Below are 21,885 nucleotides of genomic sequence, written 5' to 3'. Positions count from 1 at the left end.
ACATTATAATCAGTTTGTCAGTTTATACAAAAGCCTGCTGGAATTTCGATTGGGATCGCATTGAATCTGTAGATCAATTTGGGGGGAATTAATAGCATAAAAATAAGTTTTCCAGTCCATGAATGTGGTATATTTCTCTATTTGCTGAGGCTCTCTTTAATTTCTCTCAGTAATGTTTGTGGCTTTTAGTTTATAGACCTTGCACATCTTTTGCTAAATTTATTCCTCAGTATTTAATTTTTATCTATGAATGTTACTATAAATAGAATTTTAAAAAATTTCATTTGCTGATATATGGTAGTACAGTTGGTTTTATATATTGACCTTATATACTGCAGCCTTGCTAAATTAACTCATTCTCCTAGTTCTAGTGTATTCCTTAGGATTTTCCACTTCTATGATGATATCATCTGTGAGTAAAGATGGTTTTACTTCTTCCTTTCCAGTCTGTCTGCCTTAATCTTAATCTTGCCTTAATCTTAACACTGTTTAGAACCTCCAGTATAGGGACTTCCCTGATGTTCCAGACTCTGCGCTCCCCCGTGCACAGGGCCTGGCTTTGATCCCTGGTCAGGAAACTAAATCCCGCATGCAGCAACTAAAAGATCCTGCACGCCGCAACGAAGATCCCGAGTGCTGCAACTAAGACCCGGTGCAGCCAAATAAATAAATATTAAGGGCTTCCCTGGTGGCGCAGTGGTTGAGGGTCCGCCTGCCGATGCAGGGGACACGGGTTCGTGCCCCGGTCCGGGAGGATCCCACATGCCGCGGAGCGGCTGGGCCCGTGAGCCATGGCCGCTGAGCCTGCGTGTCCGGAGCCTGTGCTCCGCAGCGGGAGAGGCCACAGCGGTGGGAGGCCCGCGTACCGCAAAAAAAAAAATTAAAAAAAAAAAAGAAACTCCAGTATAATGTTGAATAGAAGTGGTTAGAACAGACATTTTTGCCTTAATATTTGATCTTAGGTAGAACCATTTAATTTTTCCCCATTAAGATTCACTGTAGGTTTTTATAGATGTCTTTTTTTTTTAAATCATGGATGCCTGTTGAATTTTATAAAATGTTTCTTCTTGAAGTTATTGAAATGATTGTATGCTTTTTTCCTTTAGTCTATGAACGTGTGATGAATTACATTGATTTTTGGATGTTAAACTAAATTTGCATTCTTGTGATAAAACCCACTTGGTCATGATTTTTTTAAATTAATTTTGGCTGTGTTGGGTCTTTGTTGCTGCGTGTGGGCTTTCTCTAGTTGCAGCGAGCAGGAGCTGCTCTTTCTTGCGGTGCGAGGGCTTCTCATTGTGGTGGTTTCTCTTGTTGCGGAGCACGGGCTCTAGGCATGGTCTTTAGTTGTGACACACGGGCTCTAGAGTGCAGGCTCAGTAGCTGTGGCGCACAGGCTTAGTTGCTTCGCGTCATGTGGGATCTTCCCAGACCAGGGATCGAACTCATGTCCCCTGTATTGGCAGGCAGATTCTTAACCACTGCGCCACCACGGAAGTCCCAATGTATTATTTTCTAATATTGAATTTGATTTCTTAATTAAGTTAAGGATTTTTACATCACTATTCGTGAGGGTCTGCAGTTGAGGTCTGCCGTTTTCCTGTGATGTCACTGGTTTGGGTATCAGGATAATACTGGCCTTGTAAAGTAAGCTGAGACTTTTTTTTCCTCTAGTTTTTGAAAGAATTTATACAAGATTAGTATTTTTTAAAATGTTCGATAGAGTTTACCAGGGAAGCAGTCTGAGTTGTTTTTGTCTTGTGATTTTTACTAATAGCTAAGTTGTAAGAGATTCGCAATTTCCTCTCAATTAGCAATAAAAAAGGTACTTTATTGGCACAAATAAATTTGAAAATATATTGGGCTTTATCCTGCTTTCTGATTTTGTTAGATGTGGAAGGGACATTTATGAGAAGTTGAGAACCAGCCTTTCCAACTGTGTACTTTAAATATAATAGGGAAATCATTTTATTGTTATATTTTGGCTAAATACTTAATGCTCTTCTTGTTAAAAAATATTTGGTTGCTTATTCACCTTTGTTTTTGTTAATTTTAGGAACTTAAAAGGAGTATAGAAAATCAAGCAGAAAGGAAATTGGAGGGTCAGAATTCCCAGAGTCCTCAGCAGATCTCACAGTGTTTCAACACAAGCTCAGAGCAAAATGGTCATGTTCCTGCAGTGCCAGATACACAACCAGTTCTGCAGTTTGGTAATCCTTATGCAACACAGGAAACAAGAGGTTATTAAAATATTTTTGGTTGGGGTTAGCTGAATGTGGAGGTTTTTTTTGTTTGTATCTTCCTGGGATTAGAGAACTGTTGGTTATGATCAACTCTAATAGAAATCTTGCTTTATAATAAGCAGTTTTAATGTTTAGCACTAACTGGCTTCATCTAGAAGCAGTACACCATGAATGAGGAGTCTATTTGCTTATTGCACATAGTTCTTATTTTTAAAGATCATTTGGGTTAAAAAAAAGACATTTTTTGGATACACTAAAGTGGTTCTTTATATTCTGTTCATCATAGCTATACACGGAGATTCTAATTTTAGTACCAGGTTTTTACCCTACCCTTCCAAAATTTTTATTTCAGATGGAGCAGATGGTGCTTTTTACCCAGATGAAATCCAAAGGCCAACTGTGAGAGTACCCTCTTGGGGACTGGAAGATAATGTTGTCTGCAGCCAGCCTGCCCGAAATCTAAGTCGACCTGATGGTTTAGAAGACCCTGAGGATAGTAAAGTAAATTGAATTTCTATTTTCTGAGCCTGTCCCTTTTATTTTTTGTCCTGTGTAGAGAGTTGTGTGTGTGTAGAAAGAGAGAATGTGTATGCGCGTGTGTGCACATGATTGCTTACTTGATTTTTTGAAAAATCTGCTTGTATTTAAATTTGAAAAATCAACCATTAATATGCTTCAGACTTATACTTTAGGATTTATTGAGAGAATGACCTTAGAATATTGTAGTTATAAGATAGTTTAATTTTAAAAATTTTTTAAAAGTTGAGCTATAATTGACATATAACATGTTTCAGGTGTGCAACATAGCGATTCAGTATTTGTGTATATTGCAAAATGATCATAACAAGTCTAGTTAACATCCATCATCATACAGCTATAATTTTTTTCTTGTGATGAGAACTTTTAAGATCTACTCTCTTAGCAACTTTCAAATATACAATACAGTATTAACTGTAGTCACAGATAGTTTAATCTTAATTATCACAGAGTAATTTACTATATTCTTTTGATTGTAGATGTACCAGGTTGCAAGAAGCAAAGCGTTAATGACAGTGTTATGCTTTGGTGTGCATCTTTTCAGTTTTGCATTTATATCCCACTTTAAGTTATAAAGTGGACTCTTCGTTATCTTTAGCAAGAAAAAGGAAGAAGTGTGTGTATCATAGTTTTCTTTTTCAGAGAAATACTCTTGTAGACATCATTAGTATTTAATCTCTCAGCAGTACAGTACTGATGATAATTGAATCAGTTTACATGGCATGGCATTCTTTTTATTTCTTTAAGAGATTTCTTCACCATTTAATAGATCCTTTTCCTCATAGCAGCTTTTTGGATTTTCTGGTCATTAAGGTGTGTTTAAAAGAAATGCTTTATCATGCTCTTTGCAAGTACAGCGGTATCATGACCTGTTTCTCATTTAATCTAGTTTGCTGCATTTAATTGCTATTAACCTTTGCAGAAACTGATCAGTGTTCAGACAGGCATGATTTTAGCCCTAGTGCTCAACACCCATAATGGAGAAAAATGTATTTCTCTCTTCTGCCTTTTGGCCTCCTATATCCATTACTGGGGATAATTAGGAAAACTGTCAGAACTTTGGTAGCCTATATGAAGTCTAGAGTATCATCTTACTGCTTTATCACACCTTTACTTCACATTTTGCATATTTAATCTGATCATTCTTGGCACAGATGTTACATGTGACAAGCTCTTCTCTTCTGTAGTCATCTGCTTCAGTTTAATTAGTAGAGTGTTCTTTCTGATCTGTGTGCTTTGCCCTCCTGCAAACCCATGAGAAGCAGTGTTAGAGTCTTGTGCTCATTTGCTGACATGCTTAGATTTGGTAATGAGATGGAAGGGGTCTTAATAGGCACACCTTGGGTAATTGTATTTTGCTATCAGAGGATTTTTCACATTAGAAACTAATTTTTTTGCACATTCAGACCTTATTTTTTTAAAAAAATTCTTGTCATTACAACAACAAAAATCACTTGCAAATGAAGTGTTTTAGTTAAGTAGTTTTAGTTAGAATATAAAAAGCAGCTCTGAGTTGACCTGTTCCTTTTCTCTGGCTCTTTGCCCTGGAAGTATTTAACAGCCTGGGACCCAGTGCCTTTCAGTTGGGGTTGAAGCGGCTGCACTTCCAGCCCCCTTCAGTCACACCTACCATATCTCCTCCCTTCTGTACCAAAAACTTTCTGTCTCACTCCCCTTCACCTCATAGTTGTAATTATGATGATAGTGATGGCAATAGACATTTCTGTAGTTTTATTGGACAGCTAATGCTTAACACTTTAAATATATTAACTCTTCATAGCTGTCCTATGAGGTAGAAACTATTACTATGTTTTATAATGGAGGAAACAGAGACAGACTACCTGGCTTGCTTGAAGTCATACAGCTGGTAAGCGTGCAGCCTCATCAGTTTGGCTGTGGAAGTTGTGGTTTTACCACCTATCAGCCTACCAAGTGGCTAAACCACAGGTTCCCAAACTTTCTCAGTTAATGGCACCTTTAGCATCTCAGTAGCCTCCTGCACAGTTTTTGGAACCATGGTCTAAACTCTTCCTACACAAAAACATCATTTTTGGACCAACACTATTGGTATCTCCTGGGAGCTTGTTAGAAATAAGGAACCTCTGGCTCCACTCCAGACCTACAGAGAATCAGACTGCATTTAACAAAGTCTTTCGGTGATCATGCGCTTAATAAAATTTGAGTTGCACTGGTCTAAGCTTCCTAAGGCCCATCAGGCAAGGTTGGATTACTTTCTCTTCCTTTAACACATATCCCACTTTCTAGTTGTTTTTATGCCTTTGTATAGTGTTTCCCTTTCACCTGACTAGCTTTACTTCTTTCCTTTCTCCTCTATCTCTGAAAGACTGAGGTTCACACATTCTGTTAATGTGTAGTTTGCAGCTTTCCACATGAATCCTTCACTATGAACCCCCCAATTGAAGACTGACAATTTTTGTATTTACATTTTTTTCTCATGAGTTTTTTAGTTTTTATTCTCAGAAGGATCTGTGGTTTTCAAAGGGGCTATGACTCCACAATTGTTGGGAATCACTGCTTTAAAGAATCAAGGCCTGTTTCCCATTGTCATGACACATGGAATTTTTGCCTTTCTTAAATTTTGCCATTTTTCATATGTTGTCTTATTTTTAAAATTTTACTTTGAATATAACCAGTATGTTTTCTGTTTACAAAAGTAGTATATAATTACAGCCAATTCACTTTTATCAAGACTGCCAAGACATTTATTTAAAATTAATTAATTTATTTTTGGCTGTGTTGGGTCTTCATTGCTGTGTGTGGGCTTTCTCTAGTTGCGGTGAGCGGGGGCTACTCTTCGTTGCAGTGCATGGGCTTCTCATTGCGGTGGCTTCTCTAGGTGTAGAGCATGGACTCTAGGCACATGGGCTTCAGTAGTTGTGGTGTGCAGGCTCTAGAGCGCAGGCTCAGTAGTTGTGGCGCAAGGGCATAGTTGCTCCACGGCATGTGGGATCTTCCTGGACCAGGGATCGAACCCGTGTCCCCTGCATTGGCAGGCAGATTCTTAACCACTGCACCACCAGGGAAGTCCCCCAAGACATTTCAAAGGGGAAAGAATAATCATTTCAACAAATGGTGCTGGGACATTTGGATATCCATATGCAAAAAAATGAAATTGGACTTCTACCTCATACCATATACAAAAATTAACTCAAATTGAACCTAAATATAAGAGCTAAAGTATAAAATTCAAAAGAAAACATAGAGATAGATCTTTGTGATGTTAGGCAATGGTTTCTTAGATATGACATCAAAAGCGCAAGCAGCAAAGGAAAAAATAGATAAATTAGACATCATCAAAAAGATTACATGAGGGGCTTCCCTGGTGGCGCAGTGGTTTAGAATATGCCTGCCAATGCAGGGGACATGGGTTCAAGCCCCGGTCCGGGAAGAGCCCACATGCCACAGAGCAACTAAGCCTGTGTACCACAACTACTGAGCCTGCACTCTAGAGCCCACAAGCCACAACTACTGAAGCCTGTGTGCCTAGAGCCCATGCTCCGCAACAAGAGAAGCCACCGCAATGAGAAGCCCGTGCACTGCAATGAGGAGTAGCCCCCGCTCACCGCAACTAGCCTGTGTGCAGCAACAAAGACCCAACGCAGCCAAAAATAAAATAAATTTTAAAAAAAAGATTACATGAATTCTATATGTTCTGTTTTTTGTTTTTTTTTAATACACACTTTGTTCTAGCTGATTGTGTATCTCTGGTTGGCATCTCTTTTTGTTTTTTTTTTTTTAAATATTTATTTATTTAGGCACGCCCGGTCTTAGTCGCGGCATGCGGGATCTTCGTTGCGACATGTGGACTCTTAGTTGCAGCATGCATGTGGGAACTAGCTCCCTGACCAGAGATCGAACCCAGGCCCCCTGCATTGGGAGTGTGGAGTCTTACCCACTGGACCACCAGGGAAGTCCCTGGTTGGCATCTCTTAATGCTGAATTTTACCTTCTCTATACCATATAGTACAATGCCTTTCATATACAGTAGAGTCTATTTAAATATTTGTGACTAACGATTTTAGCTAAAGAAATGCTTTTAATTATTTTTATTTTCTGCCTACTAATGTTCAGATCATCTTAGAAAGGTAATTTTTGGTAACAGCTTTATTGAGATATAATTCACATACCATACAATTACCATTTAAAGTATACAATTCAGTGGTTTTTAGTATATTCAGAGAATTGTGCAGCTATCACCACATTCAATTTTAGGACATTTTCCTCACCACAAAAAGAAGCTCTGTACCGTTTAGCAGTTACTTTGTCTCTGTAGAGTTGCTTATTCTGGACATTTATGTAAGTCAGATCTTATAACGTGAGGTCTTTTGTGACTGGCTTCTTTCACTTAGCATAATGTTTTCAAGATCCATCCATGTTTTAGCATACATGCATATTTAGCTTGAAGAATGTACTGCATTCCTTTTTATTAAATGCTGAATAGTGTGCTGTATGGATATACCACATTCTGTTTATCCATTTCTCTGTTGATTAACAGTTGGCTCTTGTGAATAGTGCTGCTGTGAATTTATGTACAAGTTTTTGTTTTGAATACATTTTTCAGTTTGGTTATATACCTAGGAGTTGAATTGCTGGGTCATAGGGTAACTCTATGTTTAACCTTTTGAAGAATTGCATGATTCCTTTTCCATTGGCAGTGTGTACGTGTAAGAGTTCCAGTTTATCTACATCTTTTCCCACACTTGTTGTCTGTTGTTTTGATGATAGCCCATCCTAGTAGATGAGAAGTGGCATATCATCATGATTTTGATTTGCATTTCCCTGATGGCTAATGATATTGAGCATCTTTAATGTGCTGGTTGACCATTTGTATATGTTCTTTGGGAAAATGTCTATTCAAGTCCTTTGGCCATTTTTATATAGGATTATTTGTCCCTTGCCAGATAAATGATTTGCAAATATTTTCCCATCTGTGGATTGTCTTTATATTCTTTTGGTGGTATCCTTTGCAGCACAAAAGTTTTAAATTTTGATGAAGTCAAATTTACCTATCCGATCTCAGAAACCATTGCTTTATCTAAGGTAGCTCTAGCTTCTAATTTAGGTCTTTGGTTTGTTTTAAGTTTTGAATATGGAGAAAAGTAACTTTTTTTGGTATTCTTTTCCATTATGGTTTATTACAGGACATCGAATATAGTTCCCTGTGCTGTACAATAGGTCTTTGTTGTTTATCCATTCTATATGTAATAGTTTGCATCTGCTAATCCCAAACTCCCAATCCAACCACCCCCCTCCACCGGCTCCCCTTGGCAACCACAAGTCTTCTCTCTGTGAGTCTGTTTCTGTTTCGTAGATAAGTTCATTTGTGTCATTATTTTAGATTCCACATATAAGTGATATCATATGGTATTTGGCTTTCTCTTTCTGACTTACTTCGCTTAGTGTGATAATCTCTAGGTCCATGTAGCTGCAAATGGCATTATTTCACTCTTTTTTTAAAAAATTTTTTAACATCTTTATTGGAGTATAATTGCTTTACAATGGTGTGTTAGTTTCTGCTTTACAACAAAATGAATCAGTTATATATATACATATGTTCCCATGTCTCTTCCCTCTTGCGTCTCCCTCCCTCCCACCCTCCCTATCCCACCCCTCCAGGCGGTCACAAAGCACCGAGCTGATCTCCCTGTGCTATGCGGCTGCTTCCCACTAGCTATCTACCTTACGTTTGGTAGTGTATATATATATGTCCATGCCTCTCTCTCACTTTGTCACACCTTACCCTTCCCCCTCCCCATATCCTCAAGTCCATTCTCTAGTAGGTCAGTGTCTTTATTCCTGTCTTACCCCTAGGTTCTTCATGACATTTTTTTTTCTTAAATTCCATATATATGTGTTAGCATTACGGTATTTGTCTCTCTCTTTCTGACTTACTTCACTCTGTATGACAGACTCTGGGTCTATCCACCTCATTACAAATAGCTCAATTTCGTTTCTTTTTATGGCTGAGTAATATTCCTTTGTATACATATATACCACACCTTCTTTATCCATTCATCTGTCGGTGGACATTTAGGTTGTTTCCATGTCTCGGCTCTTGTAAATAGTGTTGCATGAACATAGGGCTGCATGTATCTGAGAAAAGTGACATTTGAAAATAGAGATCTTACAAAATTATTTGCTTTCCTATTTTTAAAATACCTTTAAATTTTATGGAGTTGTAATTCAGTGATATTCCTTCATTGACATATTACTAGAAATGGATGTTTGGCTGAGCTTAAACAGTAACATCTCATAAAAAGAGAATGTTGACGAATTTTACTTAATAATACAGAGTTATAAGGATAAACATTAATTCTTTAGTTTTATATAAAAGTTACCCAGAGTCATTGGTACTCTGTTCTTAATGTGTTGATTTTGGCCTTAGCAAATGTTTCTTGTAGGATGCTCTTGAACTAAAGTAGTAATTATTAACTTAGTAAAAGTTCTATTAAGTGGTGGATCTTTCTTCATTGATATTCATTACTAGATCCTTAATGATATCTAAATATTTCAATTAATAATTCCTGGCAAAGGTGGAATCATAACACAGTTTCAGAAATTCTGATTGTCCGAATCCTAATGATTCAGATGGTGTAACTCAATCATTAGCTCCCGAGTGTGTATTGCTAGTTTGATCACAATTGCATTTTTTATTGTGGTTGAATACACATAACATAAAGTTTACCATTTTACTATTTTTTAGTACATGCTTCTATAGCAGTAAGTACAGATGACCCTTAACACGAGGGTTAGGGGTGCCAACCCTCCATGCAGTTGAAAATCTGAGTATAACTTACAGTTGGTCCTCTACATCTGTGGTTTCTCCCATATCCACAGATCTGCATTCAAGGATCCAACCAACCTCAGTTCATGTAGTATTGTAGTATATACTATTGAAAAAATCCCGCATAAAAGCAGATCTATATAGTTCAAATCCTCATTGTTCAGTGGTCAACAGTATATTCACATTGTTGTGCAACAAGTCTTCGGAACTCTTTTCATCTCGCAAAACAGAAACTCTATACCCGTTAAACAACAACTCCATTTCTCCCTCCCTCTGGCCCCTGGCATTCTACTTTGTCTCTCTGAATTTGACTATTCTGGATACCTCATATAAGCACAATAGAATCATACAGTATTTATCTTTTTGTGATGGGCTTATTTCACTTAATATATGTCCTCAAGATTCATTCATGTTGTAAGATGTCAGAATTTTTTTCCTTTTTAAGGCTAAATAATATTTCATTGTATGTGTATACCACATTTTGTTTATCCATGCATCCACTGATAAACATTTGAGTTGTTTCCACCTTTTGGCTATTGTGAATAATGCTGCTATGACCATAGGTGTACCAGTGTATCTGTTTGAGTTCCTGCTTTCAGTTCTTTTGGATATATACCCAGAAATGGAATTGTTGTATCGTATGGTAATTGTATTTTTATGATTGATTAAATGTATTTTGTTGTCTAAGAGATTAACCAATTTTAATACTATTTCAGATGTTCAAACTGGTTATATACTTTGATAAGAAAAACAAGAATATTTTTTAGAGACTAGATTTTGAGTTGAGCATCTCATGAGAAGTTTTGGGTTTCAAACAGAGCTTCAGTTTACCGTAGCATGTTTCCTTTGCTTAAAAACCAGTTTGCAAATAGAAAGAGTATTGTGCTCATGGGTCTAAAGGTACATGAACAATGTACAGTGGTTTAGACCTTTGTGGAGATTAAAATGCTATTGAAAATATTTTCTTAAGAAAAATTTAATTATTTGGAATTGTTCGTAAATACATTTTAGTGTGGTATTCCCAATAATATTTGCTTACAAGATTATTTCAGCAGTTTAGCTAAAATACTAGGTACTTATACTTTAAAACTTGCTATTCAAAATTCTTTTGACTTGACAACTTTCAGTGCTAAAACTTGATTGTTTTAGTAGTTTTGGGTGGAAATCTTGCTAAAATAGAGTACTAATAACCTTGATGACTGAAGTTTATTAATTAAAAACTTAATATTGAATGATGTCCTCACATTCTTTTAAGGTGTATAGTAAAGCTGTATGATCCAGTGTTGAAATCCTATTTGATGTTTTGGGTTCTTGTCTGCTTTCCTCTTTTTTTCACCAGTAGCCATTTTTTGTTGCGGCAGTGAGCCTGCCTTAATAGCCTCACTTCCTGGGCTAATTTGTTATATGTAAACTAGTATGGTTTGGAAACTAATTAGCCAAGCTTGATGAGTAAAATGGAATAACTGTATTTGGGAGTGAAAATTTGGTCATTTTGCATGACAAGATCACCAGAGACTTTATTATATGAATTGGTTACTCAGATTTTATTACATACTTCTTGGTTTTAAACTATTCTCCCAGTAGGTGACTTCTTATTTCATGAGGACTTATGTCTCATTATTACATCTAGAATTCTACTCTTCAGTTCCTCTCCCCTTTTATTCTGGTAGAAGATACAGAATAATAGTTCCCTTACCAAATTATATATGGCTTAGAAAGTATAAATTGCTTTTTTTGCCCCCCTCATCCACATATTTTATAAGCAGACATATTTTTAACATGTCTGATAGGTGGTCTGAAACTAGCACCTTAGCTAGTTCCAAACTCTATTGTTAGCTGCTTCATGGAAGCAGTGAATTGGTGTGAGCTGCAGCTGTTGTAAAACACAGGGAAAGGTGGTTATGAGATTTTTGGTTCCATTATATTTTTCGCCCCTAGAAAGTTGTATTGTACAATATTATAAATATGTCTCATCAAGAATTTTGAAAAGTAGAATATGAAGACCTTTTGTTTTATTCTTTTTCTTCAATAGCATTTCAAAAAATTTTAAAACATTTATATATGAGAAAATTTTGTTCATTATTTTATATGTAATTGTTTAAGCAGATTCATTTTCGGATATTGTTGCTGGAAGGCCTAAGTATGGCAGCCAGAGTAATGTGGCACAGAATCACAATTTGCCTGTTATACATATGTAAGCTTAGCAGATTCAACTACTAAATCATCTTCCCTCTTTGTCCCTGCAGATTTAAAAACTGTCTGGATTTTACTTACTTAAAGACTTTTAATTTTTGAAGTATATGAAGTACTTCCCCCAACATTCCCCAACTTCTCAATGCCCTATTAGGTTATTGATCCTGTTTTTCTTTTGCCCAGTTATATCCTAAGGGAATCATGTAAACAAAAGTGTTTTCTCATGTGATGCACATGGGAAAAAAAAGTCTCTCACCTCCTTTTTTGAGCTTTTACGGGGGTGGGGGATAATTGTCAGAATAATAGCTAAGTTACCACGCCTTCCCTTACTGTTCCTTCCCCCCCCCAAAAAAAAATTCAATTTATCTTTTGTTTGGTCACTTAAAATTTCACATCACATACACTTTTTTGGGACCTCTTCCTATGACAGACCTGACTTATGAGCCTATTAATAGTTCTGGGGCAATCATGACTACCCAGCAACATAAGGACTTTAATCAGTGCCTCTTCCACCTGTTGTGTGCTGTTAGTTCATGACATGAGAGAAGCTAACAGACTGCTTAGGGGAAGAAAGCAAATGGGCACTTCAGATGATGTGGCTGCTTTGGATATGAAGTGACAGTCTGTGTTTGGATATTGATGTAGCAGCAGTGTGCAAATCTATAAAAAGTGACTAGAGGGATGCAGGCATGGAAATTCAAACCAGCATTTTCTTTCAGATTCAGACTCAGATTTACAGGGTTTTAGGAGTCTTCCTTGATAATGTTAATCAGATATTTAAATTTGAATCTGATTGTTCTACATTAGGGTTTTTGAGGCCTGTAGTTTGGTGCATTGCTTCACTTTAACATGGTTTTCCAGTTGGGTTTGCTTGTGTATTTGCCCCAAAACATACACACACACACAGAGTTTTCCTTTATTTATAATTTCTACGTATTGTGCAGTGGGTATATATTATCAAAGAAGATCCTGCCTATCTTACAGATTAATAGTCATTAAATGAGAATAAAAGGAAAAATAATGCAGTCTTAAGATTTTTATGAAGGTGGTCACCCAGTGTATGGAATGAAAAGTCGGTAAAGTTACCTACATATCGGTCAAAAAAGTCTATTGATCTCTACTTCATTCACACACACAGGTGTAGTATACTCTCCATTCCACTGAATACTGCTTTTTATTTCAAGGTATGACTTAGTCCATAGTGAAATACTCTCTAAAAAACAAAAAGTTACTTTCAAACATGTTTACATGAAAATCTAATTTAATGATAATAGAAGTAAATTTTTAAAAGTGTAATCTTATTTCCTTTATATGGTGCTAGATTGAATTAATTAATTGAGGAACTTCTATTTGGTTTCACTTTTCTCAAAAGTTGCACAATTATTGTTTGCCTAGGAAGATGAGAATGTGCCCACTGCCCCTGATCCTCCAAGTCAGCATTTACGTGGCCATGGAACAGGCTTTTGCTTTGATCCCAGGTAATTTTTCTCTTTCCTGTGTAGAATTGGGATTACCTGTGGCTCTCAACGTATGGTCCTTGAAAATTTGTTAGAAATGCATATGGTCCAGGGCCCTAACTCAGATCTTGTTGAACCCCAAATCCTTGCTGTAGGGCCCAGCAGTACACGTCTCAGCATGCCTCCAGGTGGTTTTGATGCGCACCGTACCTTGAGGACCAGTGCTGTAAACACCTTTAGTTGTTAAACTGAATGAACACTGTTGGGAAGCTACAAGTTGTATGAATCTTTATAGTTTTACGAAAGGCATATTTTGTTAAAAATTGAAGAATTCTTGTCACTGAGCCTCATTTCACATAATGTGATTGTATTTTTTGGATTTTGATGAGAAAAAGATTTTCTTTGTCAATCTAATCGTAAAACTAAAATTAGAGGCTTTACAAATGGTTTACACAGTTGTCAATAGCAAGCTTTTAGGAGCAGAAAAAGAGGTTCCTGGCGTAACTGAAGAGTTTCAAGGTAAGTGTTAGTATGCATATCAGCTTAACTAGATAAATGTAACCTCACTGTATCTGAAGGTTACTGCTGTTAAAAATCTGTTTATTAGAAATAGGTAATTCTTTCATTTTATTTCCTCAAGCTTTGATGTTCAGAAGAAATGTCCACTCTGTGAATTAATGTTCCCTCCCAACTACGATCAGAGCAAATTTGAAGAACATGTTGAAAGTCACTGGAAGGTGTGCCCAATGTGCAGCGAGCAGTTCCCTCCTGACTATGACCAGCAGGGGTTTGAAAGGCATGTACAAACCCATTTTGATCAGAATGTTTTAAATTTTGACTAGTTAATTTTTATTAGGAGTTAATAATACAGTTCAGCAGTTGGAAAAAAAACACACCTCAGACCACTAAGGAGACCACAAGGTGTCACTTTCATGTACCCTCTATTGCACTTTTCTGACCAAGAGCTACTTTGAGTTTGGTGTTACGTAGTGTCAGGGTCAGTCCTTGGTTTATCACTTATCAATAAATATAATTTTAACCTCTGTTAATCTTACCTGCTTAAGAAGTTCTTGTGTATTTGTATCTTTATTTATTCCCCATTTTGAAAAATTATATGAATGAAGGAAACGGATTATTTTAACGTTACCACACTGAAAAAATAGGTATGTATAGTGTGTTATTTAGCAGAATATTTACACATCTCTGTTGACCTTGTTGATTGAGCATGACTACTAAAAGTTATGTAACACAAAGAATTTATCATAAGTCTTGCAAAGTTATTCTTTTGAATACAGAAACTTCATAATTTAGCCCATGAAATATTTTTTTTTAACCCTCTTTAGAAGGGGAGCTGCATGTAGAATGAGATCACATGCTTCCAAGATAGCAAATATCCTTTTTATATTTGAAATGTTTGCTTTAGGAATTAATAGAATGCATATTTTGCTAATTTTATGACTAAAAAATTTTAGAATATCTGATTATTTTTAAGCCATCTTAAAGTTGTATTTCTATCTGATGGGGAAATGGAACAAGATATGTCAGTGTAATTGTTTCATATTAAATGATCTACTAAACAGTTATGGTTGTGGCATAAAATCACAGAAAATGTATGTCTTTTTTCACATTTTCTTGATGAGTATAACTTTGAAAAAATGTTCTCAGTAAGTGATTAAATATGTAATGCATAAACCCAAATCAAACTATCGTGTTCGTTATGACTCTGCTGTATATAGTATTCATTAACATTAAAGTAGACACATTTTTAGAAGTGTGTAATTTCATTGTCAAATTTATTTGTGATAGTTTTTCATTAAGTCTAGCATCTTGAATGTCTTTTTGGTCTGGGTCACTAAAAAAATTTTCTGAACTACAGTCCTTTCCCCTTTTAGAATATGAATGTTAAGGATTTAAAGTACTGACTTTTTGATTTTGCTGTTTTTGTGGTTATCAAAATATTTAAGCTTGTCTTAAGCAAACTAGCTATCTAAGATGTTAACTTAATATTCAGTGTAGTGGCATTTTGGGGTACTATATGTGAACCGCATATACACCATCTCACTTGTATTTGTTTCTAGGAGCAGAATTCATGTATCGTTGGAATCCTTTAAAAGGTGTGAGTCTAGGGCAAAACAGTATTGGGCAGTCAGATATCAGGACATGGCAGACCTGGGATGCAGCGGTAATGAAGACTCCATGTTTTAAGCTTCTGGATAGGTTATATGCTAAGCAGAATATATTCAGGTAAAATATGTTCAATGATACGAACATTTTTGTTCCATCAGTTAATAATTATGGACCATACTAACCTAAAAGTATCCTTTGAATATTATAGTGCTACTACCAGTGAAATGAAATTGTTCATCATACTAACCTAGGCAAAACATTGATGAAATCTACATGTCAGCTGAATTCTGCCCCCACCTAAAAAAGGCAGCCTTAGAACAAGGTACTGAATGGATATATTCGTTTCTGTGGCAAACTTGATACTGGTCTTTATAATGGATGCTAATGAAAATAAAGAGCCATGTTTATTTTGGGTCAGAGGCAGTTTATTTTAAATGTGATTTCATTTACATTTATAAGCAGCTTTTCTTGACAGCAATTTTGTTTCATTAAGTTGCCTTCAGTTCTAAAACAAACCTCTGTTGCTTTCAAACTTAAATGTGCTCTGTCCTGAACAAAACATATGAAAATATAATTTAAAGCACAGTTTTCACAGACACAGTACAATACATTCACTATACACGGTATAACAAAATATTCCCATCCTTACCTGTTTGTTTAGTAATACTGTCACAATGAATAAGTAAATAGAAACTGGAAATTTTTATAGTTGAAAGAAATTTAACATGCACAATGACTATTTTATGACTGTTTAGCTGTTGAACTACTGATCCAGCCTATAGTTTCTTGCACTATTGCACTAGAAGGAGCGAAGCTAAATAATAATTGCTGGCCTAAAAAAAAATTTGGTCAATTCTAGGTAGATATGAAATAGCCAAGTAGGGCCTTCTTATGCACCAACTGGTGGCTTCTCATGTCTGTATCACCCTTTAAAAGATAAAGGATAACACTGTATATTCAGGACCAAGACTACTCTTCAGAGATCTGAGGACATTTTTAGCAGGTAGTGTCTTTATAAATAACTTTTAAATCCCTCATTATGAGGGATTCACAATTTAAGAGTGTATTAATAGAAGCTTACCCATCTGGCTAACAGAATTGTCTTCCTTTCAAAACGTCTGAAAAACTGAGGAGGGAGGAACACCTGCTTTCCATCTGTAAGACTTTCAACAAATGGAAACACGGGAAGAAAGTTATTTTACAAGCATTTCGAGTTTGATTTTCGTCAGTTTTGTGGGCAGTTAGCCATCTCAAAGCAATTTTTATTGCATAATTAGGCAATTGGTAAACTCATGTTTAAGGAATAGCACTTGGGAGAAATGAACACTCAAGGCATGATGGTACTGTTGGTAAGAAAAACGTTAGGAATGGTCCAGACGTAGGTTATACTCTAATGGGTCACGTATTAGTCACTGACCACCTGCTGCAAGAAGCACTTACCTGTCAATAAGGCTCAATTTCATATTTCAGCAAAATGTCTTACAAAGCTAAACAGACATTTCCAGTGGGAATACAGACATCTACAATGTGATGGAAAAAGTGCCTTTAAAAAAAGTCTGAAAACACAATGAGCATGAGGAGGCAACAGGGGTCTTAACAAGATGCTCCTCTTGGAAACGCGCTTGGCATTTTAATTCTTATCTGCAACCCGCAGGTTGTTAGGGCAGTGGTTGCAAGAACTGGCAACACATAAAACATCACATCTGTTGGCAATAGAGAACGACAAAGTGCTTTAAAACTTCACCTAAAGATGAAGATAGAACTGAATTTCACACACACAAAATTTGCACTTAAGTATTTCAAAGTGTTTCCTAACAGATTTCAGGGGAAAGTATTTCAGGGGAAAGTATTTCACTAAACTGGTATCTTGGTCCACCGACATCAATAGGCATAAATTGAATCCCTTGCACCTAGCAGGCACTCAATGACTGTGTGTTAATGAGTGAACTGAATAGACTTTTTGTACAAAAATGCCATTTGTAACACTAAAATGATTGGTAAGTCACATGGCAAGATTTTCAGCTTTTTAAAGGTCTAAAGGATTTGCAAGATAATATAAAACACAGAAAGCACACCTTTTATGCATGTTATTTAAATATGAAAATATTTTTAGCATATTATGTTAAACATTCTTTCTTATTTATATTTCCGTTACCTAAAGTCTTTCTAGTCACAGGTACTAACTAACTCCATTATGTAAGGCATGGTAACCAGTTTGACAGTGAAGGTATTATTTTGGTTTTGAACACAATGAGTTGATGTGTTGAAAAACTTCAACCAATCACATTATAATCTTGGGGGAAAAACCCTCAGTGCTAGCCCCTCCTCCCCCGCAAATGATATCACTGCAACACAGCTAAACGATACACAACATGCCCTCAATTTCTGTCTTGTTTTGGGGGAAATGTGCTGAAAAACCTAGAGCTTTGTTTAGCACCTTATATCAAAGTAATGAAAATGGGTATGATGATTACATGTGCAAATGTACAAAATCATTAACTCTACAAAGATACATCATTCCAAAATTACAGAAAAAATTTAAAGCATGCATTTATTCTTTAAAGGGTTGCTGAATGCTTCCCCTGAAAAAAGGTGGCTGTTTTCAAAATCAGCAACTGCTGGTGAGGATTTCTTGGCACAGTTATGACCAGCATGTTACTGCTGCATCTTCCTGATAATGTCGGCCGACACCGGGGGATGGAAATTGATTGTGTGGTGCCGCAGGCCCTGAGCTGTCTTGTAACTCTTACCACAACGACACTTGAATGGTTTGCGGACACGAATCTGTGTTCTGTGGCCATTCTTAGCATGGTACTTTATGCCATTCACATTCTGTGGAGAGGACAAAAATATCACCTATTAGACGGAGTCACACAGTGTCAGATGGCGGGGAAAGCCTCAGTGCAGGTCTGACTGCAACTGGACAGCTCCTGGATGGCAGCTGTAGACAGAACAGGCTTTTTCGCGAACTCGCAGTCGTGTGTTAATCGTGGGCGGTGCAGACTAGGTCATGTACACAGCTCACCCAAGGCAATTTCAAACACACCTCAGTTACCCTGAAAGTACTGACTTCTGACTTTTACATAAAATACGTATTTAAGACCCAGACTTTTAAAGAGGCACAGCTCCCTCTGAATCTTGTTTCTACTCTGAAGAATGTTAACGATGAAAAATTACATACAAATATCCTCAAGATGGCCCCGAAAAGAATCTGAAGAAAGAAAACATAGGTTAGGGTAATGAAGTTCAAGACGTGTATAAATTCTTCATTTGGAAACTCAGCTTATGTCTTGCTCCCAGCCAACCATGATAATCGCTACCTTATGTAGGGATTTTTGGTCCATTTTCTACTCAGCTTTAAGCCAGTATCTGTGCCCAAATCTTGCCCCAGCACTGTTGTGTGTGTTAAATAAACACCTATGGGCAGACAAGGCCCTACTTTTTATTTATGTATTATTCCAAACATACAGTGAACTTTAAAAATGTTAGGTTATTAAAGCCTCAGCAACAGAAAAGTTCCAAACTTCAAATTGGCCTACAAATCCTAAATGATAACATGAAATAACAAAATGCTTTCTGGATTTCTATCAATTGGTTTTGCTAGCTCACTTGCATATTCTATTTAAGACGTCATGCCTAGAATCACTCTACAGATTCAACCAAGTTAGTTTTGCTTATCCCAATTACATGGTGAGTAAACAGGCTCAGGACACTGAGTAAACTGATGGAAGATTTAAGTAAGAATAAATGGCAGAAGTGATGCTAGAGCATAGGTCTTAATTTCCAAGCCAGCTACTGTCAGACTGAGGAGTAAGGGAAAAGAGAAGATAGGAAGTTGTTGAGTACAGATCACCAGAAGAGTGGACTGTTTTCTAAAGTATTATCTGAATCTAGGCCCACTGAGGCCAGTCCTGTGCCCAACGAAAGGTTTCCAACATAGCCGTCTTCCACTTCGTAGGATGCCCTTATCGAGCTCCCAAAGAATAAGAACAAACTGCAGTTGTTTCATGAGCATCTAGCACCGTGCCTGGCACATAGTAGCTGCTCCACTAGTACCTGTGAATGAATGAATTTGTTAGAGCATGCCTCATTCTGGAAGAAATTGAGAGTTGCCATGAAACAAAATATGTTCAGTGGTTATTACTATTTATATTTCCCTATTGGAGATTCACAGTGCACATTAATACTTTTCAAAAGTCCTATGGAAGAGAATCCTCTCGACTTTGTTGAACCCAGGGGTGACAAGGAGCAACCAGCTGTCTATGCTTTGAGTCTGAGGGCTGTCCAGTGAGTTGAACCACAAGGACAGACACGACTTCTTCCCTGAACGTCCAGCTGTTGGCCTTCTGCGCCTTCAGCCCTTGTCATCCCTGCATTAATCCCTGCCTGCAGGGCGACGAGGCACTTCACTGATCTTCTAGAGGCATGCTGGGGAGTAGGAGGTTGCTGCGCTGGGATGTGGGGAGGGCAGTGACGGTGCAGAATCCGACCCATTAACAGAGATGGGTGGATACGCCCTGCCAGCCCCTTGCTGCTCCAACCATCCCACCAGGGGCCCAGGCACATGGGTAAAGAAGCCAACCTGTGTTATCTAGCCCCAGCTGGTACCCTACTGCAGCGGCATGAGAGACCCAGGTGAGAGCCACCTAGCTGGAGCCAGGCAACAAAGATAAATATGAAAATATTTTTAGCATATTATGTTAAACATTCTTTCCCTCCTATGGGAGGGAGGGAGATGGGGAGGAAATAACTGTTTTATGATCATTAGAAAAAGACTGTCAACTTTCTAATAGTAACACTATGGTAGGAAGTCTCCTGACTCACAAATGCTTAATAATTTACATCTGCCTGCTTAATAATATTCCATTAGCTCAACAGATATTCACTGAGTACCTCAGTGAATGAAGGGTTACTAAAACATTCCTGTGGCTGAAGCGCTACTAAAACATTTCATGTCCTCGCTTTCACCGGGAACTTGTTGCAAGATGGATCATTATAAATCCAGCTTACCCCTGTGTCCCAGTGCCACTCACGCCTTGTCAGAAAAGAGAGGAAACCAAAACTAATAAACATTTGAACAACAAACAAAAAGGCATATAGCAACTCCAACAGGACCAGGTCTTAGATATTCCATCCAGGCCCGAGTTCTTTGTTTTGTTTTTTTTTAAATAACTAATTAGGCGAGGGAAGGTTTGAAACCAGAAATTGCCAAAGCCCCCAGAAGCCACTCCAACATGAAACCAGATCTGGAGTTCACCAGGGGAAGGGCACGCCCAGGGTTGAGTTGATTCCAACAGGTTCCGTGGTCAGTTCCCAGCTGGAATGTCAACACTGTGTTGTGCGTGGCTATGGCACTGACACATGTCAGCTTTATTACTCTGGAAAAATTAGGAAGCCAGTTGCATGTGTGGAAACACATGGCATTTCCAGGGTTGGCCAAAGAGCCTACAATAAACTACCTTACCATCTCTTTCTCTTTGTTGCTGTGATTTAAAATGTCCACAAGTGTCATGGGACAGCTTATCACAAATGTTAGTACAAGCTCTAATCAGACATAAGATTTCCCCCATCTGTTCATTCACAGACAGCAATGGAAACTTCACTTTCTAAGACTTGAGGAGCTTAAAAAGCTTCACTGAAACTCCGAATTGCAGAGGCCCTGAAATGAGTTTGGTCTTTCAAAAATATTAATAACAAAAATAAATAATGTTAGGCAACTTGAAAATGAAATACTTATTAAATCCTCTGGTCTCTGAAAGGGGGAAAGGGAATTAAGCTCCAATAGGACAAGGAAGGTCACTACAGTGAGAACTTTTCCTCATGCTGAGAACTTGATAACTACTGTCTTATTCAGTATTCAGGTTTTAAATAAAACTGACATTCAGGACTTTCCTGGTTGGGATAGTGGTTAAGAATCCACCTGCCAACGCAGGGGACACGGGTTCGAGCCCTGGTCCGGGAAGATCCCACATGCCGCGGAGCAACTAAGCCCATGCGCCACAACTACTGAGCCCTGCGTGCCACAACTACTGAAGCCTGCACACCTAGAGCCCGTGCTCCGCAACAAGAGAAGCCACTGCAATGAGAAGCCCGCACACCGCAATGAAGAGTATCCTCCGCTCACTGCAACTAGAGAAAGCCTGTGCACAGCAACGAAGACCCAGCGCAGCCAAGAATAAATAAATAGATAGATTAATTAATTAATTAGAAAAAGAAAATGAGAGGTACTGAAGGAGAGCGGAGGGGAAGGGGGGCATTCTAGGCAGAAGAAATAACACGGGAAACAACTCGGAGACCTAGCTGTACTGCGGGCCCTGCTCCCTTGCCCTACTCTGCATGAAGTCTGGGGAGTTAGATGCTCATCTTCTCCCAGTTCTGCAAATGCCAATGAAATGGTGAGAAGAGCTGATCCTCAGTCAGTGCCCAAGAGACTCATGGTTGAGAGACTCCCTGCCGACGGGGGCAGGGAATGAGACACGTGTGAAGTCAGCCCTGGGAATGAACAAGATGGCAGCAGCTGTGG

General features: G+C 37.7%; 2 protein-coding genes across 6 annotated transcripts in view; one reads left to right on the top strand and one right to left on the bottom strand.

The window, feature by feature from the left end:
• Window positions 1-15,779, top strand: part of TAX1BP1 (Tax1 binding protein 1) — an 88,203-nt gene extending 72,424 nt beyond the window's left edge. Inside the window, exons 15-20 of one of the 3 annotated variants that reach the window (XM_049714843.1) lie at window positions 2,057-2,240; window positions 2,596-2,744; window positions 13,174-13,256; window positions 13,876-14,031; window positions 15,314-15,479; window positions 15,571-15,779. In XM_049714843.1, the coding sequence (XP_049570800.1) occupies window positions 2,057-2,240; window positions 2,596-2,744; window positions 13,174-13,256; window positions 13,876-14,031; window positions 15,314-15,440 (699 nt within the window). In that variant the 3' untranslated portion in view covers window positions 15,441-15,479; window positions 15,571-15,779. Of the gene's footprint in view, window positions 1-2,056; window positions 2,241-2,595; window positions 2,745-13,173; window positions 13,257-13,875 lie in introns of all 3 variants that reach the window. The other 2 variants (XM_049714842.1, XM_049714844.1) reach the window with 2 other exon arrangements.
• JAZF1 (JAZF zinc finger 1) overlaps window positions 15,766-21,885 on the bottom strand; it is a 339,872-nt gene continuing 333,752 nt past the window's right edge. For 2 of the 3 annotated variants that reach the window (XM_049714869.1, XM_049714871.1), the window contains exon 5: window positions 17,888-18,194. In XM_049714869.1, coding sequence (XP_049570826.1) covers window positions 18,018-18,194 — 177 coding nt within the window. In that variant the 3' untranslated portion in view covers window positions 17,888-18,017. Of the gene's footprint in view, window positions 15,912-16,443; window positions 16,526-17,887; window positions 18,195-21,885 lie in introns of those variants that run through there. The other variant, XM_049714870.1, reaches the window with a different exon arrangement.

Source organism: Orcinus orca, chromosome 9 (genome assembly GCF_937001465.1).
Source record: "Orcinus orca chromosome 9, mOrcOrc1.1, whole genome shotgun sequence".
Classification (NCBI taxonomy): Eukaryota; Metazoa; Chordata; class Mammalia; order Artiodactyla; family Delphinidae; genus Orcinus; species Orcinus orca.
Note: the sequence above shows the minus strand (reverse complement) of the source record. Positions and strands in the feature narration are given on the sequence as shown.